Source organism: Antedon bifida, chromosome 8, assembly GCF_963402885.1.
Source record: "Antedon bifida chromosome 8, ecAntBifi1.1, whole genome shotgun sequence".
Lineage (NCBI taxonomy): Eukaryota > Metazoa > Echinodermata > Crinoidea > Comatulida > Antedonidae > Antedon > Antedon bifida.
Window position 1 is genome coordinate 2,894,870 of NC_136233.1, and position 27,413 is coordinate 2,922,282.

The following is a 27,413-nucleotide window of genomic DNA, read 5'->3' on the forward strand; positions in this document are numbered from 1 at the left end:
CAATCGCCCGCCCTCTACTTTTTTCTAAAATATTGATTACGTAATCACCAAGTTAATAATGCGCATGACACAAAACCACACAAAAAGTTCTGTGCAATCGCCACGAAACAATTCAATATGTTAGATTTATTTACAATTTTCAGTAAGGGTGGGATAGTTTTATGGTGCTTTCAACATGTCCAGGGAATCTGCCAGTCCTATGGACCATCTGTCAATGAACTGATCAAAAACGTTATTTTACAGGTATGATTTTTCTTCGATTTATCTAGGCCCAACAATTTGGTTTTCTAGCGGTTTATTGTGCACATGCTGTGGGATCAAAGTAGAGAGTGCGTGCCTGTGATGTTGTTGTTAATTAGAAAATTTCACGGCCTAGGCCTAGCTAAATTCGCTAAGTGTAATTGATTCTAAAAAGGTTTTGAAACTTACATAGGCAATGTATTTATAGTCTCATTGAGTTATGCCTTAATTTTATCATAATTATTATTCATGATGAATAAAAAATATGTTAAAATTGGTTTAAATTTAGATAGGCACATCGGAATTGTGACAATTTTACTGCCTATTGACTGTTGGATCAATTAAATAACCTTTTGTACATTATTTTATAATTACAGGAGAGAGGTGGCACTAACACCTACAACCATGGACAGTTGACTTTAAAGTACAAACTTGATAATGAGTTTGAACTTATATTCGTGGTAAGTTCTACATGTCAACTCAATCTTAATGTACATTTTTAGAACGAAGTAAAGAAGTTTCTCCTCATTTAAGGAGTTTTAGCTGACAATGCTTCTAAATGTTCAAACAAAACTAAATCATCTTGCCCAAACTGGCAAGCTATCTGTCTCTATTATTACCATAGAGATATGATAATATCTCTATGGCATGCTATCACAGTACCACTAAGCCTATTAATTTTGTAACAAAAATAACACAATATATTTCCTGTTTTTTTAGGTCGCCTACCAAAAGATTTTGACCCTGTCATACATTGATAAATTTCTGGACGATGTTCACCGTCAGTTTCGTGACCTTTACAAAGATGACCTGTATACCAACAATCTTTACGGAAGCTTTGATTTTAATAGTTGCTTTCAGCAGATGTTGAAGGAGGCTGAAGATTCTAGTAGAGTAGTTACAAAGATACAGGTACAGTATGAAACTCAAATATGGTAGTGACATGCCCAAATATGGTAGTGACATGCCCAAATATGGTAGTGATATGACATCATCATGTCCATATATGGGCACATCACATTTTTTTGTCACATAAAGTTTGATAGTGTAGACAGAGCTTTAATAAAATGAATGTAGTGAAACTTAATGAAGTTTTTAAGAATATTTTCCACATTAGTATCTAGCCTCTGAGACCTGTAGTAACTCAATTTATAATCAAATCATTTATTTATTTAATAATATTTATTTTGTTTGCAGATGAAAACTTTTGGGGAATCTCAAAAATCCAAGAAGACGATACAGTCAATGATAAAAGATAACAAGAAGGAAGAAAAGGAAACTAAAAACAAGAAAGGTATATGCATCTAATTTGCATATACTTTGCATACAGGAGATTCACTATGTTACTTAAATACCTATTAATAGTCTGTTATACAATTTATTCTGTGTTTGATTGTATAAAGCTCTGTCTGTCTGACTTTCGAACTTTATATGCCCCTACAGTATATGGATATGATGATGTCATATCACTACCATATTTGGGCATACCACATTTGGGCACATCACACTTTTTTTGTCAAACTAGTTTGATAGTGTAGACAGAGCTGTATTCAACTATTTAGTATTTTTGTATTTATACCACGATACACATTCTGTTTCAACTAAACTATTTCAATCATTTTGTAGGGCCCAAGAAAGAAGTAGTTGTCAAGCCAGTCGGGGATGCTAACAATGATGACGTAGTTCTGGATGAGGAGACTATCAATCGCAACCGTGCTAAATTGTTCGGGCCAAAGAAGAAGAAAGAGAAACCAGCACCAGTGTAAGTGTTATAGGTTTTTAACACATTGCATAATTCAGGGCGTACATACTGTAATGCAGACATTCATATTTTTTTTTATCCAGCCTGGTTAAACAGTACACATAATAATAATAAACTTTATTTAATCACAGTAACACTTGTTCACCTCAATAGTGTTTTTCCACAAGGACGTAAGACATCATACAAAAAATTAAATTAACAATTTAACAATAAACAGCAAGAATTTAATTCAAACTGAAAATCCTAATTTGCACTTAAATTAGAATGAATTAAATTTTTTAAATATTTTGTAAAATCCAGTACTTTTGATTTAATCAAGCATTCATTAATCTTTTTCCACCATACAAATTTTCAAAACATTAATTATGTATTTGTAAATGTTTAGTAAACCGGTCACTAAGAGTAAGCGTCCAAAGCAGGACCGGAAATGGGAGAACGGAGGGACAAGTAGTGACCAGCCCGATTTGGACTACAGTAACAGTACAGGTGATAGCAATGGAATAGACAACCAGATACCAATCAATGATAAAGTAGCAGATGACGTGAGTATTTCATATTCAATTAAATCAATTCAAATATCAACAATAAATTAAAGATGTATTGCCCCCAAAACATAAAAACAGACAGAATTTGAATCGGTCATTTTGCAGTTTTAATTTTAAAGCTATTCACTTCTGTAGAAAAAAAAACCGAACAAAAATAATTATTTCACTTATAAAAAGACAAAAGTAACAATAATTTAAACCAAAAAAAACATTATTTGACAGACAATTTAAGTATTTTTTGCTTTAAATTACATTTTTCAGGTAAATAATTTGTTTTTCGATCCAGTTTTTGTTCAAAGTAAATAACTCTTATGTGACATTAAAATAGCATATTTGTTAGTGGGACAATAAATCTTTAACAATAAGCTTTTATATACAGAAACAACAGTAAATAAATAGCATTTTATTAACATTGCAGCAAAAGTATGTTGGTACAATGAGAGGAGCATTACAGAACATTGATGATGAATCAAGTGGAGGAGAAGAGGACGAAGTAGAGGAAGAACATGGAAGCAAACCGAAGTCAACGTAAGTTTTAGTGCCCAATAAAAAAACGATTACACAAGTAGTTTACTTAGCAAAGACTTGAGGCATTAGACTTTAGCTCTGTCTACACTGTCAAACTAATTTGACGAAAAATGTATGATGTGCCAAAATATGGTGGTGATATGCCCAAATATGGTAGTAATATGACATTATCATATCCATATATGGGCACATCACATTTTTTTGTCGCATAAAGTTTGATAGTGTAGACAGAGCTTTAGAGCATAACAAACAGAACAGCTTACTTTTGTGATAGCTTTTTGACTAACACCAAATATATATATTTCTTTCAGTGAATCAAGAGGCTTTGGTATGTTCAACATGTTTAAGGGGCTTGTGAGCTCAAAGACATTATCCAAAGAGGACATGGAGCCAGTGCTGATCAAGATGAGGGATCATCTTATTGGTAATTGTTTTTTTCATATTTAGTACTAATGTATTTAATATGAACTAAAGCTAGTTTGATAGTGTAGACAGAGCTTTAGAAAAAATAACTAATAATGATTCTCTTAATTAAAACTCTGTCTACACAATCAAACATTATGTGACAAAATCAAATGTGATGTGCGCATATATGGACATGATAATGTCATGTCACTACCGTATTTGGGAATATCACTACCGTATTTAGGCACATCACACTTTTTTGTCAATCTAGTTTGATAGTGTAGACAGAGCTTTAGAAAAAATAACCATTAATGTTTCCCTTAACTAAAGCTCTGTCTATACTATCAAACATTATGTTATGTGACAAAAAAATGTGATGTGCCCATTTATGGACATGATGATGTCATATCACTACCATCTTTGGGCACATCACACTTTTTTTAGTCAACCTAGTTTGATAGTCTAGACAAGGCATAACTCTGTTTCTTTGTTCATTTTCAGGCAAAAATGTGGCTGCTGACATTGCTGAGAAGATCTGCGACTCCGTTGCGACCAAGTTGGAGGGCAAGATTTTGGGAACCTTTGATCGTAAGTTATACGTGTGATTTGCGTGATAAAGATGATTTGCGTGTGTGCTCTGAATACACCCCTGATTTTGTCTTTTTCATGTCAGGCATTGCATCCACTGTACGTGAGGGCGTACAGGAATCATTGGTTCAGCTTCTGTCGCCACATCGACGTATTGATATCTTGAGAGACATCATGGAATGCCAGGCTAAGAACCGACCTTATGTGGTGACCTTCTGCGGGGTCAATGGTGTTGGAAAATCGACTAATCTGGCAAAGGTGAGTGAATTCCCAGACTTTGAGGTTGTTGTTCGTTGTCGGTTCGAATCATTCATTCATTTTTATTAGAAACTGCCCAAAATATAAGAAGCAATTTACAATTAAATTTAAGTAGTACAATAAAAGGGATCAAAAGTTAAAAAAAAGTAACAATATACTGCTGGTATATCTCTAAATAATGTTAAAAATAGAAAATTGACTCTTTTATCAAATTGGCTTTCAAAAATAAATGTTTTGTTTTCCAAAGATTTGTTTTTGGCTATTGGAAAATAACTTTCGTGTACTTATTGCTGCGTGTGACACGTTCCGATCCGGAGCTGTGGAACAGCTGCGAACTCACACTCGTCGCCTGAATGGGCTACACCCTGCAGCTGAGGGCAGCAGTCAACAGAATGTGCAACTGTACGAGAAAGGCTATGGAAAGGATGCTGCTGGTATTGCAATGGAAGCTGTCAAATTTGGTAAACTTTTTTTAAAATTTCTTAAATTAAAACAATATAGTTAATTATTAACATATTCATTAATGAAATTCAAATGTTTTTTCGTACAGCTCGTGACCTGCATTTTGACGCTGTGCTCGTAGATACTGCCGGGAGAATGCAAGACAATGAACCCTTGATGAGATCCCTCTCTAAAGTAAGTTTTTTTTATGCCTATAGCTACTCATAGTACTATAGCTACACATTGCCTATAGCCACTCATAGAGTAGTACTACACAGCGCCTATAGCTACTCATAGTACTATAGCTACACAGTGCCTATAGCTACTCATAGTACTGTAGCTACACAGTGCCTATAGCTACTCATAGTACTGTAGCTACACAGTGCCTATAGCTACTCATAGTACTATAGCTACTCATAGTACTGTAGCTACACAGTGCGTATAGCTACTCATAGTACTGTAGCTACACAGTGCCTAAAGCTACACAGTGCCTATATCTACTCATATAGTACTGTAGCTACTCATATAGTACTGTAGCTATAGTACATTTATATGCTACCAGGGGAGAATAGATCTCTAGATTTTTCTGTTCATTTTTTCAGCTAATTAAGATCAACCAACCAGACCTAGTGCTTTTTGTTGGTGAGGCTTTGGTTGGAAATGAGGCTGTTGACCAACTGACCAAGTTCAATCAGGCCCTTGCTGACCACTCCAATATGTCCAATCCAAGACTTATTGATGGCATTGTCCTCACAAAGTTTGATACGATTGATGACAAGGTATGTTTAATGACAAGAACCACAATACAGTACAAACATTTATATACATTTGTTATAAAAATAAACACAATCACAAAAAATATTTGAATATTGTTATTTACAGGTGGGAGCTGCTATCTCCATGACCTATACAACCGGTCAACCTATTGTCTTTGTAGGAACCGGTCAGACCTACCGTGACCTTCGTAACTTGAATGTACGTGCTGTTGTTAATGCTCTTCTCAAGGCCTAGGGGGTTTTACGAGAGATGCGCATGGCCCGGCCTAGGTACACAAGTTAATGGTATCACAGAGAGTTCATTACATTTTCACTAGTAATAATACAGCATTTGTCATCTCATCTAAAATATATAAGAATTATTAATATATTAATATAACTTATTTAATTCCAGTATTAAGAAGTGTGTTTTAAAACTATATTTTAAGTTAAATGTAAAAGATAAATGGTTTCTTCACTTTTCCTACAATTAAAGCTCTGTCTACACTATCAAACTAGTGTGATGTGCCTAAATATGGTAGTGATATGACATCATCATGTCCATATATGGGCACATCACATTTTTTTGTCACATAAAGTTTGATAGTGTAGACACAGCTTAAGAGACCATTTTGAGATTGGTATTACAAATATATATTGTCACAAATGGACAATAATACTATAATAATATGTTATCACAAACTATATCTGTATTTTTAAAATTTATCATTTAAGAATCTTATTTAACGTAATTAATTTTTAGTATTGTGAAAATGTGGAAAATATTAAGTGAGGTATGAAATGTAATTGTATGCAATGGAGACTCTTTTATTGAAATAAACAGATTTATAAAATCTCGACTCAAAAATTATCTTGGACTGCTTTCACCTGATTTTGTGTTTGTTTCAAATTCGCCAATTACACTATATAATCCTGAATGATTAGGGAGTGTAGTAGAAAGAGTCTGGCACTAAGTCAGGATTGAACCCTGGACCTTGAAATTGGAAGGTATGTATGGTAACCACGAAGCTACAGCTGCAACACTACTCAGTGAGGGATCCAGGATTGTGAAAAGGGGGGGGGGGGGGCGGGGGGGGGGGCAGAGCCTAATACAGTAGTGAAAAGCTGAACTTAATTTGATGTCCTATCTTTTGCATTACAATTTGTGAAATTTAGATGCTGGCTCAACCCACACCCCACCCCCTTTGATCTGTTACTGTATGTGAAAATCCTTCTCATTTATTCTTGACGTTTTGTTATTCCCATAATTGACAAACTTTATAGTACAGGGAGGGACACTTTCGAGACCCAATACAATAATAAAGTATCTCCTTAATATCTCCTTAATAGGATTGTCCCCTTAATAGAGGTATCCCCTTGATAGGGGTATCTCCTTAATAGGGGTGTCTCCTTAACAGGTATCCCCTTGATAGGGGTGTCCCCTAATAGGGGTTTCTCCTTAATAGGGGTGTCTATGTAACATAGAGACCTGAGGTCTCTATTTTAATGCCTGTTTTTCCTCTAGACACTGCTCAGGGCCCCCATAAGTTCCTGGGCCCTAGGTTTGGCCGTTACGCCACTGCTTCTTGTTGCTGTATATTGATTGTCAGATATAAATAAAACCTTTCACTTGCATTTTTACTTGTAGATATTCCTTTTATTTGAGGTCATCTTCTCTTTGCTGATAAAAACACAGCAAAGATGTTCAATAATTGTTTTTTTAAATAGGAGCATGTTTTCAAACCACTTAAAAATATTTATTTGCGATCGTATTGTTTTCAAATGTACATCTAGACAATGTACAATAAAACCAGTTTTTCTTTTACATGATTGAAATTTACTTTCATATACTCTGAACCTAACAAAAACATGCGATGTGCCTATATATGGACATATCACTACCATATTTGGGCATATCACTACCATATTTTGCCATATCACTACCATTGTGGGCATATCACTATCATATTTGGGTACACCACACTTTTTTGTCAAACTATAGTTTTATAGTGTAGACAGAGCTTAACAGGGTGTCCAGATCTTAGAGATTTGGTTTATTAATTAACAACTGTGGCACAAACACCTACAATATTGCTATTATGTTGTCCAGTTTATTAATTACAGTTAAATAAATACAAATATATTCATTCAAATAAGACCAGATTTAGGATTCATACCCGACATATCCAAACCATCCCCGCCCCCCCCCCCCCCCAACACTCAATTTGTAGTATTTTACATGCAAATGTTCATGCAAGGACACCCTATCACATTTTGGTCCTCATTTATAAGCCCACAAGTACTTAGGGATTATACCAGTTTGTATGTGGGTTTTGTAATTTAAAAAAAATAATTACCACATTATTAACTGAAAACTTAAATATGAAATATTATTTTTAAGTGGTATGAAATTAGCATCTTGGTTAGTACTTAATAACCCTCTCAAATTACCCTACCTTACAATTATACATCATATTTTATTTAAGAGAAAAGTTATCGTACAATATAAACATATGTGGCACATTATCACCTCTTTCAATATGTACAAATTATGTACAGTTAGATACAAAATACTGATAAACACATTGAAAACATAGGTACCATCTCATACCGCCGTTTCGAGTACTAAAACGCTTTTTTCAGGCAAAATTTACAAAGCTTTTTCAAAACTTAGGCTAATCATCAAAAAATAGTTGTTTGTACACATTTCTTAAAACCTATTCCAGGTAGATACTCTACTACATTATTTCATATACTTCATTATTGTTGTACAATTTCATGAAATGTTTACAAATGCTCCATGCTATAAATACCTCTGATAGGTCCTTATATAATATACATATCATTATTAAAGGTTATAATAGACATTTTAATATGCGATTCACACATACAATGAAATGCAACAAATTGCTGTTTTTTCCCAGTAGTAAATATTAATGAATCAAGTAAAAACTATTATACTGCAGTAACTACATATTAGTTTGTTCAATGTAGTTCACTGCAATGAACAGTGGGTATTATTACTCAAAAAAGTTTGCTAAATAATTAATTTAAAGCTCTGTCTACACTATCAAACTTTATGTGACAAGAAAATGTGATGTGCCCATATGAACATAACGATGTCATATCACTACCATATTTGGGCATATCACTACCATATTTGGGCACATTACATTTTTTTGTCAAACTAGTTTCATAGTGTAGACAGAGAGAGTAAAACAAATGCAGTAACTGCAGTAAAATAATTTTGAAATGGTCCCTAAATGGAAGTCTAGATAAGAGATTAATTAGTTGACTGGCCAAAAAGAAATCCGTTTCTTGCGTTACATTTTTTGGATAATATATATGCTAATAAGTGTACACCATTGCAGTTGCATGTAATCTTTACATTCAGAGTGATTAAGTTAGGTTCCAACTTGGAGGCAAGTTGACCAATCACAAGGGACAATTCAATGATCCATTGCGACGTGCTTCATCCACTCAATATGCGTACATTTTGTTACATTTATCACATTGTATGAATGAATCGAGTATAAGAGTACTAAAAAAATGCAACAAAAAATTACAAATGTACATGGCGAGTGTTAAAATGTTCATACAACAAAATTTCACATGAAAAACAATAACTTCATCTTACTGAACTTCAATTTAACTACTTGTTAAATTATGACACTTTATCAGACATTTGTTTTTCACATAAAACCAACTAATAAAAAAGTAAAACGTATACTACAGTATATCAGCTAAATATAGGTTCATATAAAAACTGCTTTAAAATTACATGAAAATGATCACAAAATAATTCAAGCAATAATAGTCAGCGGAGGATCCAGGATTTTTCAAACAGGGGCGCGCTAGTCTGTCAAAAATAGATATCGTAAAGTAGTTTTCCGTTTTAGCTGTCAAAAGTGAGGAGAGCGTGCCCCAATGAGACACCCCCTGGATCCGACCCAATAGTGACTGAATGTACTTTGTTTAAAAACAAATATACCTTAAAATATTGTATGTTTACCAAAATATCTTTAAAAATAAATAAAAAACTTTTGAACCAGCAAATTGATGTTGTGACCCAGAAATCTCGCATGGCAGAAGTTGACAAACAAACAAACAAAGAGTATTTATAGGCCTAATCACGTATACTTAATTAATAACAATATTTCATTTCAAAAAATAAAACTGTAAACCATGATTTCATAATATAGCTTCAGTTTCTGCAATTTTCATAATTTATTACATAATTTATGTCCAATTAAATTTTTTCAGTTATTTTTTAATAAATATATTATAATTAAGTAAATATATATCATTGTGTTGGTAATCAAATTGATTAGGCAAATTCACCATACTTTACAAAACACTGTTGTGTACATTTGTATCTAAAATAATTTAATTTTAAAAGCCAAATCTTTTGCTTGTTCTAATTTATCAATAATCAGATTATAAAAAAATTCTTTTGGGTTATTGAAAATACGGTTTACAATATTTCGACGTAAAAATGCACACCCTGTAAATGCGTTTCTGATACTAGATTCTAAAACCAAATTGAGAATTAATTTAGATAAATTTAAAATTACATAATGTAGCAAATGCATTAGTACGGTGGGAGGCCACTAAATGAAGCACCATGAAAGTGTGGCTGGCCATGCATGGCCATGGACACCTTGTACGGTGGCCTTACATCTGGTGGTACATTTGGTCTCATCAACGAATTCAAACCAACGGGATTCCCACCAAACGTCTGAGCGTGTCTTGACGGAATGTGATGTCCACGTAACGATAAATGTTCTTCAACAGGAAGGCTGGTGTTGCTATGTAAATGAGGAACATGCAGACCTGGGTTCAACGAACTAGGATCCACATGTCCATTGCTCCCTGTCCCGACGTCACCAAATATACTATTAAAATTGAAATTCGGCGAGATGTGCGGATGGCTTGCGAGATTCATGTTTCCTGGTATCTGAGGTCCTTTTCCAACGTTAAAACTCGGAGGAGCGTGATGATCTGGAAAAATAGGAAAATTATGTTGCAGTGCGTTCATAGAAAGCGTTGGTGTTCTGGTTGCAAACATTGGGTTGAAATGAGCTATATCCGGTTCTCTGGAACCCTTTGCCGATTGATTCGAAAGCAAAGAACTTGTTAAAGGCGCCGGAAGGTATGTCGGATGTTCTGGATGTCGAATACGGCGAGCTGGCGATATACTAGAACTGGTGCTTGAAGGTGCATTCGAAAGTTCGCTGTGTGATAAAAGAGAGGTATGCGTTGGTTGCGAAGTCGAAAAATTTGCTAAAAAAGGTGACGCTTCAGACATTGGTGGTACAGAGTTTCTTGGCGAACCGAGCGCTGACCAGAGATCGTGCGGATGGTCATGTGATATTCCAGATTCTGATCTATGCGGTTGTGGTGGCGCACAGTAATACTGTGCGGGATTATTGCGTTTGTGATTCCTTGATGAGATAGGGGCGGTTCCATTAGTCCTATTTGACGGAGAATAATTGTCAGTAGCGTTATTATAACTTGGTGCATTCCTTTTTGATGAGTGATGTCGTTGGTGCGTTGCAGTAGTGTTACTTGTTCCGGTAGGTAACCTTCCAGTGTCCTGTGACACATGTCCATCGACTGACAATGGGGTTCTTGGTAAACTGTCTGGTGTTGGGACTCCCATGCGGCTATCCTGATTTACAGATGATGTCTCAACCCTAGAAGGCCTTTTGGCGGACATCTGGTGTGGAGGTTGATCTGGTGCTGATCGTTTCAGACTAGGCTGTTGCACCTGATGGCTAATATTTGAATGTCTATTATAATAATTTGGGTTATTTTGTGACAAATTCATGGTTCCTTCTCTGTCCATTGTAGAAAGATTGTCAGAAGATCTATGTTGGTAATTATCGAATCGGGGCGTGTCCATACGCATCTGTTGATTGTCTCCATGCGATGGGAACATGTGGGCTGATGACACTGAGCTGCTTGCCCGTGAGGAGTTTTCCTGGGGCGGTGAATCGTGCAGTGATGGGAAGTCTAATGCGTTTGTATCAAATATATCAGTATGGTCTTCATTCTGGAGGGAATAATCTGGTTTGGAAGATGTTGGCAATTTATTTTGTTGGCTATAGGAGAAATCTGTCACATTGTCGGAACCTTTTGACACGGATGGTTGGTAACTTAAAACTGTATTTGGTATTTGTTCATTATATCCTGGGCTCTGCAAATTTTGTGTGGATGATTTAACACAGCTGAAATCCCTGTTTTGCTGCATAGAGTTCTGCGACACCGACGTGTGTTGCTTACTTGGGCTGTTTTCAAGCACATGCTGTACAACAGATGTATGCGACTGCATCGAACTTGTAACTTCTTTTTGTTGTTTTGAGATCCGTCTGTTTGACGATTGTTGATACAACGGTGCAGGCTCTGATGGCGCTGATAAAAAATCTATGTCAGGTTCTGGAAGATTATCAACACTATCTTGATTAGTTGGACAAGTATTCGCACTGGCAAAGCTCTGGGGTAAGGTTGAGAATGGATCGTAACTGGGCGTACTTGTGCTGTTGTCGGTATTCTGTAAAGTATTAATAGCTTGAGGACTGCTGGTTGGCATGGTGTTAGAAAATGATGATCTAGATACTTCTACAGGAGTATAGCTAGAACTAGTCCTTTGATGGGATGTGTATCTTGGATATGTTGTATGGTTTGAAGTGATAACAGATGAGGTACTGGAGTAAGCTGGTTCATTTGATTTCTGACTGTTAGACCTTTGAACAGTTTCGGGAACAGGTTCCTGCGGCGGGTATAACATTCCAAAGCTAGAACTAGGGTTCCAAAATTGACCTTTACTGGTTTCTGTAACCTGTTCAGGTTCTTTATCTTTTGTTGTGATTGGTTTTGATATTTCTTCAACTGGTGTCAAGATTTTCTTTTTAGTAGATTGATTCTGTTTCGCAGTTTTATCACCCTTGTTCTTTGAACTTTGACTTAACGTTTGAACACTAAAGGATGTACTATTTTTTGTATTTGTACTTGGTCTTATGCCTTCAGACATCTGGTCCTCTTGACTTCCCTCACCAGCTTCTGACAACCACGGAAATTTATCAACCAAGTCTTTGTCTAAGGCGCGTTTTCCAACATTGGCCAATGATTCATTTGTGTTCGCAATTGGTGGCTCGACAATTTGTTTCTTTTCAACTGATTTCTTTTTGCGTTTAGATTTTGTTTTTGGTTTCGCTGTCGTTGGTGTTGCTGGCTTATCTGGAACCGACGACATAGGAGGCCTATCTGGCACTGAAATTGGTAAGGTGTGGTGTTTCTTTGGTTTTACAACTTCCTCCGTAGGTTCTTCAGCAATGTCCATTGTCAGTGTTCTGTGAATCGTTTCTTTTGTAAAGATTCTCGGTGATGGTGATACTTTACTTTCTGTCGTTTTTGTTTGTTTTGATGGACTATTTAGTGCTTTAGTACTGTGGGTAATAACCGAACTAACATTTAGCTGCTGATGTTGAGTTGAAATCAAATTTGGTGAGCTTCTAGCTGTTGATGATACTGGACTCGAGAATCCACTCTGCGCAAATGCTAAACTACTAGTCGTTGATGTTGTTGAAGTGGTTGTCAGCCATGGCTGTGAAAAGTAGCTGGGTCTACTGGTGGGGCTCTGGGATCTGGCTGTACTCGTTGAAAATGATGTGATTGATGGTTGATTATTAGATTGTGAACGAGCTTGTTGCGTAACTGATGCTAACTCAGACGCCCTTGAATGATGACTTATCCACGACGACAGAGGTCTGCTTTGTGCTACTGATGCTGTTGAAGAAATTGTCAATTTAGGCTCTTGTTCAGATAACAATGAACTTTCAGAATTTGAAGGGCTAAGAAATTCTGGCAAAATGTTTTCTTGTTGACCCTGTAAAAGTGAACTCTGAGATTGTGTATCTGATACGGAATCTGCTAAATTTAAGAGTTCAGCTGATATTCCTTGGACTGGTGAACTAAAGGCTCTGTTTTTCATTGTTGGTGATTTTCTCTTTTCTTCTACAGATCTAGAGGGTACTACTACCTCTTCTGTTTTTACATCACCCGAAGGCTTGGTTGACGATTTATAAGGTGAAAAGAGACTGTTCTGTTGGTTTTGTTCATCTTCATTTATGTACGTCGGCAAACCACTTGCACTCATCGAATTACTTAAAATATCATTAACATAACTACTTGATCCTGTGTACGATGGAAACGAAGAATTACTTGGAGTTGACGACGTACTAGATATTGAACAAGTATCTGTTGGTTGAGTAGTGGTGGTGGTAGATTCAGAGACCATACCACTTATAATAGCTTCTGCAGAGTATCTAGAAGTTACTGACTGACTGTTTGAAGTAACTAACGGTTGCTGGAAATTATCTTCAGTTCTTAACTCTGAAGACTTTGTTGGCATTTCAGACGCTATATCAGCCATCTGTAACAACTCTTGAGTTATACCTGCTCCACTCATATTAAGCGGGTTTGACTCTTTAGAAGTGCTCTTTTGCCTTTTTTTCTTCCGACTTTCCTTACGTTTTGTTTTTACGTTAGATTCTTTCGAAGGCACTGTAGTTTTTTCACTTGGCTTACTTGGTTGAACTGGTTCGGACAACCAACTAGTTTGTGACTCTAACACAGGTCTTTGATTTTCACAACTATTTGAGTTCATACGATTCACCTGAGGCACGTTATTTTTGTTATCCGGTTCCAACTGCATTAGAGAATTTCCATCATGTTCATTATCTCCATTATCTAATGATCCGGGAGAAAATATAGAAGCTGCAGCTTTTGCTAGAATGTCTTGACTACTGCCATCGACTTCGTTTGATTTAGTAGAATGGCTTTCTGCTTCATTGATTCCAAGCTCTGCAGTCAATACTGAAAGTGGAGACAAGGGTGCATTTGTGGTTTGTTTTTGTGACTTCTGTAAATCTTGTGATTCAATGCCAGAATCTTGGTCTGAAATCTCTGACGATGCCATGATACTTGCAAGCGTATCCTGCTGCTCACTTGCCTGTAGTATCGTGCTTCCAGTCTGAGACTGCTGTTGTGTACCTTGATTTAAGATTGTCTCTTTTCCTTGAGGAACTATTGTTAATCGTTGAGGCTGACTGGTGGTTTGACCAGCATTCAACTGCTGTGTATTAAAAGTGTTTTGGATTCCTTGGTGTGGGATTGTTAGTTGAATCGGTCCACTTTGAGATGTTCCACCTTGCGGCGTTCCACCAGCAATAACGCCAGACTGTCCTGTGATAATGTTTTGGATATTCTGTCCTGGAGTGGCATTTGAAGGTAGATATATCGGAATTAGTTGTCCACTCTGTTGTAAATAAACAAGATTTTGCGAACCAGATTGCGTTTTCTGTCCAATTTGGATCGGCGCTTGTACACGAACCACTCTTGGATTTCCAGGCGCAGTGACTGTAGACGTTTGTTGAATAACTGGAGTGGTAATATCTGCAATAGGTTTTGCTTTGCTTTTCTTCTTTTTTCCATTAGGTTTTATATCTGGAAAAGTTGTCGAAGCTACCGGTGGGGCAGGTTGTATTCTGATCATTCCAGAAGGATTAGCAAGTGGTGTTTGGGCAGGAGCAAGAGGCATGAGATTACTGGTATTTGTGGTTGTTGTTGTGGTGGTTTGGCTAGTATTCAAAGATGCACCAGTACTGGCTGGGATTATCCGGAGAGGAAAGGTTTGAGTCTGACCATTTGGTAGACGAAAGGTTAACTGTTGTGTCATACTGGCTTGACCGGTTGATGTGGTCATGATTGGAACTATCAACCTTATTGGTTGCATTGGCTGCATGGGTTGCATAACCGGGTTACCTGCAGCTGCAGGTTGGCCTGGAGCAGGCTGGGATACCGTTCTATTTATATTATGTGGTATTGTTACAGCTTGTGGATTCTGTATCGTATTTTTCACTTTCGACTGATCTGTGATTTGATTTGAAAGAATAATATTTTGATTTCCTGGCAACTGAATTGAGGTTGTTGGTGTTTGTTTAATGTCCGTACTGTCAGATAACTGAATTTGTTGAATTGGTTTACTGACTGTCATGCTTTGATTTTGAATCCCACTTTGAAGTTGAATTTGATTTCCTGGTTGTTGAAGAAGTTGAATACTTTGACTTCCTGGAGGTTGTGAATCAACATTTGCAACCTGTAATCTCATTGGTTGAGTTCCACCTGTTGCTGCTAATTTTGGATTATTGACCAATAACATTTGTCCTTGGTTAACTTTTGACTCTTCAGATTTAATAATTAAATTTGAGTTCATAATTGTAGCATGTGACGTGTTCGTGCTAGAGTTCAGCAGAATCTCATTTGTAGAATTTTTATTGGCAGTGTTCTGTTGATTCTGAACAACTTTAATCGTTTGTGACATCAACCCAAGATCTTGAGTTGGCGCAGGCTGTGTCAGCTGATCAAGAAGGTTTTGAGTGGTGACATTTTGGTTGGCAGGGTTTGATGGTTCGACAGTGATGTCCTGATTCAACAGGATTTGTTCCATCTCAAGGTTTAACTTAGCAATATCTGCAGAAAAGTCTGTCATTGGTTCGATAGTCTTTGCAAATAGTTGCTGCTTCTGGTTATTCCTCGACTTCTTTGACCGAGAATTGATCTGCTGGATTCCATTAGAATTCACCTTCATGTTATTTATGAGTGTAGACATTCGTCTGTTTTCTTCTCGTAAATGGTTATTTTCCTTCTTTAGGTTTTCCAACTCTTCAACTGTTAAAAACAAAAAAAGATATTGAGTTAAAACCAAGAGATGTAATGAGTATGTAAAAAAAAATTACTCCAAATAATGAGAGGAACATCATAAGTTTCAATCATCATGATCCAATGATAATAATAATTGTCTTTTGTATAGCTCCTAACCAAAATAAATTGTCACTATATAAAGCGCCACGACCACAAGGCTCAAACTAGGTAGAAATTATGTCATTTCATATGCTATGCGAAAGAGATAGGTTTTCAGCAACTGTTACTAATGTGAAGTGCTTGAGTTTGTGCTTTAAGATGACTACTGCTACGAAGTTACAATTACAAATCCGGAATGAATGTTAACTCCTTACCTCTAGCTTTATCAGCTCCCTCTATAATCACACTGTTATATTTTTCTTTTAATTCAGCAATATAATCCAAAGCCAGCTCAAGTATTTGTGTTTTACTCTAAAATAATAAAAGAAATAATCATACATCATCAAACTGCCTGATACAAGAAATTACATTATTAGGTAGGCTCAATAATGTTAGTCTATATTCCCTTAACAACACACATTACTTAAAGATGTATTGTTCCCCTAAACATGAAAAAAAAACCCTATTTGGATGGCAACCAATTTGACTATTTTTTGCTGTAAATTACAGTTTTTTTAGGTAAATAATTTTATTTATCGATCCAATTTTTGGTCAAAGTGACTAAATACTATGTGGCATTAAATTGGCATATTCACCAAATTGTAAAAATTGGGGTTTTTTTTTTCAGGGGACAATATCTTATTTTTTTTTTTTATCTTTCTATTTTTTCTTCTTGTAAAATCCACTATTAATGGTATTTTTTTCTTTATTTCATTATTGATATTTTCTATACACCATTAATAGAAATAAATGTTTATGAAATGAACTAAAAGTAATTTAAAGATTTAAACACACAAGAGTAAAACATTAACTGAATTTTTTTATATAAATAATACAATCCGATAATAACCTTTTTTTCTTGAATACAAGCTGGTATAACGTGACCAAGCTTATCAATACCGCTGTTAATTTTACACTTGCGTCGCTGTTCCACTTCATTGTGCACGCGACGTTTGCGCTCAGCCTCATTACCAGAATTTATACTGAAAAAAAAAAAATAATAATATTACTTTTTATAGTACAGTCAACTCTGAAAACTGGAAAATTCTGAACACATTCTGAATACCAGATTTTCCCGAAAACCAGACATACTGTATTTGGCCAGCCCAAAGGTTTCCGGTATTGGGAGAGTTGACTGTATACAAAATAAAATATAAAGTTACACTTACTTTTCGATTGGTAGAAGAAAATCTCCTTTTAGCAAACTTGTTGTTGTGATTTCAACTGTAAATTTAAAGAAAAATAATGTTAAATTTTAATTTTTGAACTCAGCTTTTTAATAACAAGGATTTAATGTCACGATATATGACGACATAATAATAATAATTAATAACGGAGTTCAGATAACAATGTTTGTTTAACGCATGACAGGTGTACGGATCCTGTTAAACATTGACACAAATTATCTACAGTATCATCAGTTTAATTCTTATCTTTTTAATTATACAGCTGAGGAATCATTTATTTTCGTACATCTTCTTCTAAGTAAAATATAATTTGACAGTTTTTAATTTAAAGCCATAGCATGATCACCTTTTCATGGTATCTGTTGGGGGATGAGCATCGGCATTTTACACAATGTCCAATCAGATGGCTTATTTAAATTTTTTTTCCAGGGGAGGAGGGGACAAAATATAATGCGAAAGATAGGGCATCAAATTCAGCACTTTATTTCACCATGTGTAGGCCTTGAGCCCCCTATTTCAAAATCCTGGATCCTCGACGAGATATCATCGTACAGTACAGGTAATATTAACTGGGACAAAAAAGAATTTAACAGCAGAATTGGCAATTTGGATGTGTACTGTTTTAAAGGAGAATTTAACTTCTTTAAATTCAATTCAATTCATGACTACAGTAGCTTTAATTTTAATGTACACTAAGCTATTGAAAGACATCTTATCATAAATACCAAGCAAGGTACTTAAGTTTCTTATATCCTGTTATGTAACTAAGTCATTGTTGGCATGCTTAAATATTTACACTCATTTGATAATAATAATAATAGTATTCTGTGTCTATGTTTAGAAAGACATTCTTTAAAATTGTTTTCATACGGATATTGTACGCAGAGGAACGAACGACTCTAAATTGAACCTAAGCTATTTTGTATCTGTATGTATTCCTATATTGCTGTATGAAGACCTATCATTCAAAGTCTAAGATCTCTGAGCGAAATAATGAGATTTTTATTAAATTTGTTTGAGAAAAAACTACATCTTTTTAATTACACATTAATAAAACTGTCAATGGGACAATAATATATTAGTTTTGGTGAATTATGATGAAAAAAATGAAAAACAAAAGGTAATTCACAAACACAAAAATTGGCTTATTTACTTTATTAAAATTAAAAACAAAAGAGAGGTAAGAAAAATACCACACAAAACCAAATTTGTAAAATAAATCGATCACAAAACAATAACAAAATAACAAAGAAAAGTTATAATTTTATAATATCGTATACAATTATATTAACTGTCAATTTTATTTATATAACAGGTATTCTTCCATTAACACTAGTTAGGGGATCGGGGTGTTGCGGGGCCTAGGCCTAGCATCATTTCAAAGCCAGGGACAAAACAGCTTTTGTTCAGGGCGTACGTTGAGAAAGCTGCAACAAGAACAGTTTTCTTGGCAACATCGCGGAATTGGGCCAACCAATTGGCTAAAAACTTACCGTTTTCAGGCTGTTCGCTTGGCCTACTTCCACATACTTCATTTTCCTGATGATTTTCAATTTCATTAGATTCCATGTTGCATAATAATCATTATCATATTTATACGGAAAAACAAATATTATGATACTTCTGACACTTGCTTATCAATTTTATAAAGTACATGATGAAGGATTTGACGCCATTTTCTGTGCATAACCGTACATGACCTGTTGAGATCAATAGAGGGCACTATACATAATAATGATACAAACAATAAAAAAGATTGTACACTTGGAATCCGGAGCAGAGCAGAAATACTCTGATGATACAATAGGCCTACTAATTTAATAATAACTTATTATATTATTATATATTATAGTTTTTCTGGTTTTTGCTTTTTTTTTTCTTAGATTCAACGTTGTATTCAATTAATTAATATACGTTCAACCTCACAAATAAATAGAGAGAGTCGTCAGTACAGAGTCCGAATTAAATTTGAGTCCAATTTGACATAAGAATGTAAGATGTTATTAATCAAATTAATTAATATCTCTACATTTTACATATATTTTAACGAAGAGGGCTTTAACAAAGGATTCATTTTAATCATTAGGCTGGTGAGACTAAAAGTATAAAAGCATGAGTCAGTACTCTCCCTTTTTTCAATCTTGGATGTGGTTTTAGATCTAATTAGAGGCGGGGAAGAATCTATTTTTAACAATTACACATTTTAAAAAAAGAATGTTTCAATTCAATGGGAATGACATATTTTTGTTTCAGCTTTCGTTGTGATTTGATGGTCATAATAATTTCATATTCCTGTAGGCCTACATTACTATTTGATATGATAAATAATCTGCTTTTTCCAATTAATATTTCTCACATATTCCCGCGTTTATTCAAGAATTCACGATGGTTAGTGGCCAAGAAATATGAATATACTTATATTATGGACAGTACCATACGTCATAAAAAGAATTGTAAAAAGAAAATATACACCGAATATGAGTATAAATAAGACTCAATAATTCCGTACGGTATGGTACATTAATAATAGAATATACAACATTAATTTTTAAAAATTTAAAAAAGTAGTGTTTTATCCATTCTGCGTAAACGGTTGTTTAACTATTTTCATCCTCTTTGCCAGTGAGGAGGATTTTATGTGTCTTACTTAAAAAAAAAAAAAAATGAAATGAACCAACAACAGAGACAGCATGTTTACGATACGTTTTTATTATTTATATACAGGTATCTCTGACAGTTACAGAATTTGACTACATTGTGATTCATTTTACCATTAACACCATAATACGGTTAATGTAATTGGTTTGAATTGGAAATATGAAAATGGTTGTTAATACAAACGTTACGAAATTAATAGGAAAATATTGACCAGTCTTTACAAATAATGATTTGGAAAGTGTAAAGCTCTGTCTACACTATCAAACTTGATGTGACAACAAAATTAATATGCCCATATATGGCGATAATGATGATGTCATATCACGTCCATATTTGGTCATATCACACCTTTTTTTTCAAACTAGTTTGATAGTGCAGGCAGAGCTAAGAAATGTTATGTTAACTTTTTTCACGATTTCAATGACTGAACGCAGAATTCCAGGACTGTTAACATTACCTGTGTCATACAATAGATTTATAAATAGCAAAATTAACAAAGAAAACACAATAGAACAGTTCACACATATAACACGTCCAACCTGAAAAGCATTATTTAAAACAAATGAACAAATGAACAAAAGCCAGGCAAGCCATTTGCTATAGAAATATCATGCTTACAAAGTAATCAGCATTGTGATAGCTAAGGCACTGTCTACACTATCAAACTAGTGTGATGTGCCTAATATGGTAGTGATATGACATCATCGTGTCTATTGGGCACATCACATTTTTTTGTCACATAAAGTTTGATAAGTGTAGACAGAGCTTAACGTAAATTTGCGTGTATGATCAGATGCTTCCTCCAATGCTTTTGCAACTGAAACAATAACTCATCTGACAGAATATTCTCAAAAGAAATTTACAATATTCTTATTCAATAACCTAACAAGAAACCACATATTCATTTCGAAATACCAATTAAGGCTTAAATTGCGTGCTTAAAAACGTAATCGTAAATCCTACTAAAAATTGTCAAATTCAGTAAAAATATTTGGTCACACATCTACCATTTATTTATTAAGCATTTACATCATTTTGTCCTATTTACATATTCTACAAGTTTTAAATATTTAATAAAATGAAGTTTGGTTTTTACAGTTGTATTAATACACAGGGTTACTACAGAAACAATTTCATAAGGCATCCCACCCTTCAAAATACAAATAGGACTTAAGCTCTGTCTACACTATCAAACTAGTGTGATGTGCCCAAATATGGTAGTGATATGCTTAAATATGGTATTGATATGACATCATCACGTCCATATATGGGCACATCACATTTGTTTTGTCATATAAAGTTTGATAGTGTAGACAGGGCTTTAGGAAGGAACATAGATGGACTAAAGCCATGTCTAAAATAATCAAATGACCCTGACAATACCCCCTCCCTCTCCCAGGCATCAAATCCAAATACCATGGAATGACATAATACAATTATTAGCATATAAAACATTGTACAATACTGTTTACATTTGTGAATAATTATCATTTAAAAAAGCACAGTTGCAATGTGTCTCAGTATTTTCAAAGATAACAAATATTTAATGGAATCCCACACACTGTACTTTTCCCCCTCTCCAACTGTTGGATTCCTTGTGAACTTTGACCCTCACCAAATAAACCCTTTTATACAGCCAATGTTCATATTTTGTCCCCTACAGGTGGTGTCCATTTGAGAGCCATCGGTTCAATAACCTTTGTCACGTCTGTTCTTTTGGCTTCCTTTGCGAGATACTCCTCAAATAAATCTTGACGTTTTAACACAAGATGGCGCCCTTTCCAATACTTGAGCATGCTCAGTGCTTGTAATGTGCTCACAATGTCATATGGATTGATAGCTGTCTCCTGACTAATGTCTAAAAAGAAACAAAAGCAATTATGAATTGCTCTAGAGTAAAATGTGGAAACAATTGACATATTATATGTTAAACTGTATCACAGCACATGATATGTGACACTGTATCACAGCATATGATACGTGACACTGTATCACAGTATTTGCCTATGATACAGGTTTCACATATGATATATGATACTGTATCAGAGCATTTGCCTATGATACATGTAACATATACAATACTGTATCACAGTATTTGCCTATGATACAGGTTTCACATATGATATATGATACTGTATCAGAGCATTTGCCTATGATACATGTAACATATACAATACTGTACCACAGCATTTGTCTATGATAGAGGTATCACATATGATATATGATACTGTATCACAGCATTTGCCTATGATACAGATATCACATATGATATATGATACTGTATCACAGCATTTGCCTATGATACATACATCACATATGATACTGTATCACAGCATTTACCTTTGATACTTTGAAACTATTCAAGATATTCTTCTATTAATTGTAATACAATTGAGTAAATCTTACCTTTTATTGAAACTTCTTTCCCTTTGAAATTATGTAAATATTTAAGAACAGCACTTTTCCAGTAGGACCTGTAACTAAGTAACCCAAGATCCGATAGCGGCTTTTCAGGTGAACCTATTTTGTCTTCTACTTTGGATAATAAATAACCTGCAATTCAAAAAGGTATAAATATAATTATATGGGAATTTATTACTAGTCTATAATTGCATAACATACATCTCACATCAGGTGGTAGGAACCAATATACTCAATAAAAGACACCAAGATACTTACTAAAATCGATGAGCATTTTACCAAATCCTTGTCGCATATAGTGTGGTAGTGTTAATATACAGGACACATTGTAATTTAAAAATGAATTCTTCTCCTAAAAACAGAAACCAGAAAACAACTATGAAAATTGAACATGATGTATATAATCTGCGATTCGTACAAATTTACTGCAGTTATATTTTTGACACAGCCCTCAATATTTCGTTGCCATGAAAAACAGATTTTTACTGGCTTACTGTACAAAAACGAATACGTGTTTTTTGTATTCAAAACCTAGCTAATCACTCAAATACTTGGATCCATGTTCTACATACCTTTGAGAAATACCCTATAATATGGCAGCCGGTTGAATCAGCTTCGGTCATTACATAAAATAAAAAAGGTTCCACATCAAAATATAATGTCTTGTGATCTAAAAATAACTTGGCAAGTAGACACAGATTTTGACAGTAAATCTGAAAGAGAAAAGAATTTCTAGATTACATTCAACTTTCAGGAGTAAATTTGATTGGTTAGAGATCAAAATCGTTAATGCATGACTTTCGTATCATAAACGTTGTTCACTAATCTTGTACCCTGAGTTGCCGTAACGAACGAAAGATCAGTGTTGTAAGAGATGGCTTCCACTAATCTTTTCCTGGTTCAGATGGAATTGTACACCGCGTACAATACGAAAGTATAACTCCGAACAGGCCCTAAGCCTAAATAAGACTTAACCTGATAATTTCTCTATCCTGTAATTGGCGAGTTACTTGGATGTGTATGAAATAAAAAAAACATTTTACAATGACAAACCTTGCTTTTTTTCCCATCCACTTCAAATACAGATATATTACCTTTACGGTAAATCTCATCTCCTGGCGGGTGGCGCCAAAGGCATTTTGCTGTGTGTCGTCGTAAAATAGTCGCACTTTTCATGTACTTGAGACAGAACTCGCAGATGAATAATTTAGGAAGACGGGCATATTCTTCTGGGTACGGGCTGGTATACCAGGTGTTCAATTCAAACCTTCCAAATTCAATCTTGTTGATGCTACCTTCAAAATTTTGGCCCTGATTCTCTTGCTCCTTGTGGAAAGAAAAATTAATTATGTATTCTAGAAAATGTTGCCAACATAGTTGACCTAAAGCCCTGTCTACACTATCAAATGAGTATGATGTGCCTAAAGATGGTAGTGATATGACATGATCATGTCCATATATGGGCACATCACATTTTCTTGTAAATAAATAATAAAGTTTGATAGTGTAGACAGAGCTTAAGATGTGTCACTCTACCCACATTGTTGCCGATTTATATAACTGTAGCACCTAAAGCTCTGTCTACACTATCAAACTTTATGTTGTATGCCCATATATGGACAGGATAATGTCCCATCACTACCATCACACTTTTTTGTCAAACTAGTTTGATAGTGTAGCCAGAGCTTTAGACGATCAACCTTGAGGCGTCATAAATACCTGCCGCAACATATATTGTGGTATCGCAGTAATCACACACAGCCTAGTACATGTATTTTTAAATACTTACCATTTCTGCCGAGACCTTCATCTGCGCCTCACGGAACAGATTCAGATCATATTGCGAAGTTAAATTATCGAGCAATGGTTCACGTGATAAATGGTATTCTTCACGATGTCCACGATTACGTTCCTTGTGGGCGGAGCCAAATTCTTTCTTCTGTCGCCTTAATTCCTGAACTGCTAGTTTTCGTTGTTGTTGTTTGCTAATATTCTGTTTTATATATATTCATATATTAATAATATTGAAAATATACAGTATTACAGTAGAAATATAAGATAAGAAGATAAGATAAATCTTTATTGTCATGAACACAACAAGGCGAACATGAAATTGGTTTTCCTTGATGCTTAAAAACACATACAATATATAAAACATTAAAAATATCAATACATTAAAACTATAAAGTAAATAAACAAGTTATATTTACAGAAGGATAAAAAAAACAACTATCTTTGAAATGTTGAGTTGGAAACACGAATAGAGCTGTGGACAAATGATTTCCTACATCGAGTGGTATTGCACATTAAAGGACGAATTCTACCTGATTTATTAACAACATATTTATTTATAAATTAATGCTTATAAGGTTTATTTTTAAAAAAATGTGCATATTGCAAATCTACAGTACAGTATTAAGGTAGTAGATCAATAAATTATATATAATAATAAGCTTTATTTTTAAAAAACTTAGCCCTCCGGACTAGCAAAATATCTGTAGGCCTACCGGAGTTCTGAGTGCCTTCCTGGCTGCTTCTTCTTCCTTCCGTGCTTCTGCTCGTAATCTTTCTTTCTCCAGCCTAGCAGCCATTTTCTGCCTGCACTCCACTGCGGTAAGGTTGTGGTACATAGGGCATCCGGAGATGGTGAAATGTCTGTCATATTTACCACTAAAATGTCCTGATAACAACAAGTAAAAACGTTTCTAAAATCACTTTTTTGAGATATGATGAAACATTTTTGGTTCAAAAGAAATTTGGTAGAATTCTAACTCGAATTTAAGGCCACCCAAAACTGTTGACTAATGTAACATTAACCATGTGGATATAATATACACTAAATTGCCTCGTCTTAGTTTAAAGCTCTGTCTACACTATCAAATTTTATGTGACAACAAAATGTGATGTGGGTATATACGGACATGATGATGACATATTACTACCATATTTGGGCACATCACACCATTTTTGTCAAACTAATTTGATAGTGTACACAGAGCTTAAGTCCATTCTATAAATTTTACTCAAGTTCAAGCAGGATATGGCAGGTTATATTTATTATATATTAATTTGGCTTTAAGATAATATTATGTTATTGTTTCTTACCCTGTGAATCACATCCAGGAACTGGACACTTAAGCTCAACCGTGTCAGACTTAAAACGCTTCTGCGAAAGACACATGCTCTCTTCCGCATCTTCCTTCGCTTTACGCTTTTTCACGATTTTCAATGCGGGCGTGTGAAGAGCGACAACTGGTGTCTCAACATCAGACTGATTATCTGTAGGCTGGACCAACTTACGGCGCCCTCTAGTGCTCAAGGCAATGCCAGAAGTGTTGGATTCGCAGTCAGAACCGTTTAAATCTTTATCCATCTTTGCAGTGGCTCTTGATTTTCGCGTGCTTTTCGGTTCTTGCGGAATAGTTTCTGTGGACTCTACATCAGACGAATCGGAAGATAGTTTGCGAGCAGAGGACCGTAGAGATTTTACCGGTGACCTTTGACGTAATCTTGTTGAAACGCCTAGCAAACAATTTACAATATATTAGAATTACACATATATTTATTTGTATTCTTTGCTAATGTAAGAATACAAGATAGTTATTTTGTATTAAGATTGTATATTTCAATATTGGAGGGCAGATTTCGGCTCGGCCCCACATAAATTTCGCAAATTTTAATGCAAAAGATAGGACATCAAATTAAGCTCAGCCCTTTATTTCACCCTCCACCCAGCCCCTATTTCAAAATCATCCACCACTGAATCGAAGTATCACATACGTCATACGTTACCTTCATCTTTCACTCCCTTCTGTGTGCTTTTCCGCTGTGATCTTTGCTGGACTTCCTCGTCTGTACTGGACACTTCTTCGACATCTACTGACGTGTCAGATTCTGCTTCTCCTTCAGATGTAAAATCTGAATGCAATCCATTTACTTGTTTTCTCTTTTTAGATTAATAAAAATATAGGAAATGGATTAAACATTAATCAGTTCCAAAAAGAAGGATTTCAAACAGATTAAAGTTTTACATAATAATAATTCTGATTTGGAGTATAGTTCACAGTTCAGTATGTTCACTGATAGTGATAATATTAAATGTATTTATCAATTCCAAGATATGTCACATGTGCCCGCCGCCTATCGGATTCCTGTATAATTATAATTAATTGCTTTGTTATTTATGTTCGTTACGCATCACTGACGACTGAACGTTTAATTAACATTATTTTATCTAATTTTATGAAAGGAGACTACTTTTTATCATTAAATAAATCTAAGTTAACATTTTGGGTTGATTCTGTTATTATCGTATACTATTAACAATATACACTCAATGTACTTAGATGGCCAGGCCTCGGAAATCAGTGGTAAACGCTCCCTCATCAGCAGCAAGACCGGACAGTTAGGTGTCGGCTGACAACACGACATGCTAAACGCCGCGCTAGGCCTAGCCTAATCTCACTTGTTGTTTTGAAAACAGGCGATGGCGCTCAAATCAAAAAATGGCAGGCTTAGCTTTCTAGACATTGCTTAATTAAACAAAGATTAAGATAACAACACATTTTCAAAATTAAAAGGTTCTAACAGCTGTTTGCTCAAATTGTTAATTTAACCATAAAAATGGAAATAAATACCTTCCTTCTTGTCATTTTAGATAAAATATTGACGACCTACAAAATTCGCAACGCCGAATTCTCGAATTTCAATTCAGTTGCCTGATTACCACAAAGCGCCTGGACAGAGAGGCAACACTCTTGAT

The 27,413-nt window shown here is 34.9% G+C and overlaps 3 protein-coding genes across 4 annotated transcripts; 1 reads left to right on the plus strand and 2 right to left on the minus strand.

Moving 5' to 3' along the window:
• The first annotated feature begins 80 nt into the window (after positions 1–80).
• Positions 81–6,393, plus strand: LOC144849931 (signal recognition particle receptor subunit alpha-like). The gene is made up of 14 exons (XM_078707059.1): positions 81–243; positions 618–701; positions 961–1,152; positions 1,438–1,534; positions 1,867–2,002; positions 2,388–2,544; positions 2,966–3,075; positions 3,387–3,499; positions 3,982–4,068; positions 4,154–4,326; positions 4,574–4,787; positions 4,877–4,962; positions 5,370–5,546; positions 5,650–6,393. The coding sequence occupies exons 1-14, from the start codon at positions 118–120 to the stop codon at positions 5,776–5,778; spliced, it is 1,881 nt and encodes a 626-aa protein (XP_078563185.1). The 5' UTR covers positions 81–117; the 3' UTR covers positions 5,779–6,393.
• A 1,458-nt stretch (positions 6,394–7,851) lies between these two features.
• Positions 7,852–19,246, minus strand: LOC144850130 (uncharacterized). Its single transcript, XM_078707334.1, has 5 exons — positions 19,066–19,246; positions 17,555–17,609; positions 17,236–17,368; positions 16,601–16,697; positions 7,852–16,253 (listed from the first exon to the last, which is right to left on the minus strand). Exons 1-5 carry the CDS (start codon positions 19,139–19,141, stop codon positions 10,114–10,116), a joined length of 6,501 nt encoding a protein of 2,166 aa, XP_078563460.1. The 5' UTR covers positions 19,142–19,246; the 3' UTR covers positions 7,852–10,113.
• A 1,019-nt stretch (positions 19,247–20,265) lies between these two features.
• On the minus strand, positions 20,266–27,361 carry LOC144849570 (histone acetyltransferase KAT7-like). Of its 2 annotated transcripts, none has more exons than XM_078706520.1 (10): positions 27,289–27,361; positions 26,444–26,597; positions 25,757–26,173; positions 25,159–25,331; positions 24,441–24,644; positions 23,705–23,974; positions 23,224–23,364; positions 22,910–23,003; positions 22,637–22,783; positions 20,266–22,088 (listed from the first exon to the last, which is right to left on the minus strand). In XM_078706520.1, the coding sequence occupies exons 1-10, from the start codon at positions 27,301–27,303 to the stop codon at positions 21,874–21,876; spliced, it is 1,830 nt and encodes a 609-aa protein (XP_078562646.1). In that variant the 5' UTR covers positions 27,304–27,361; the 3' UTR covers positions 20,266–21,873. The 2 variants fall into 2 exon arrangements, with proteins under 2 accessions (XP_078562646.1, XP_078562645.1); XM_078706519.1 differs by having other exon boundaries at positions 23,705–23,977.
• Between the last annotated feature and the right edge of the window lie 52 nt (positions 27,362–27,413).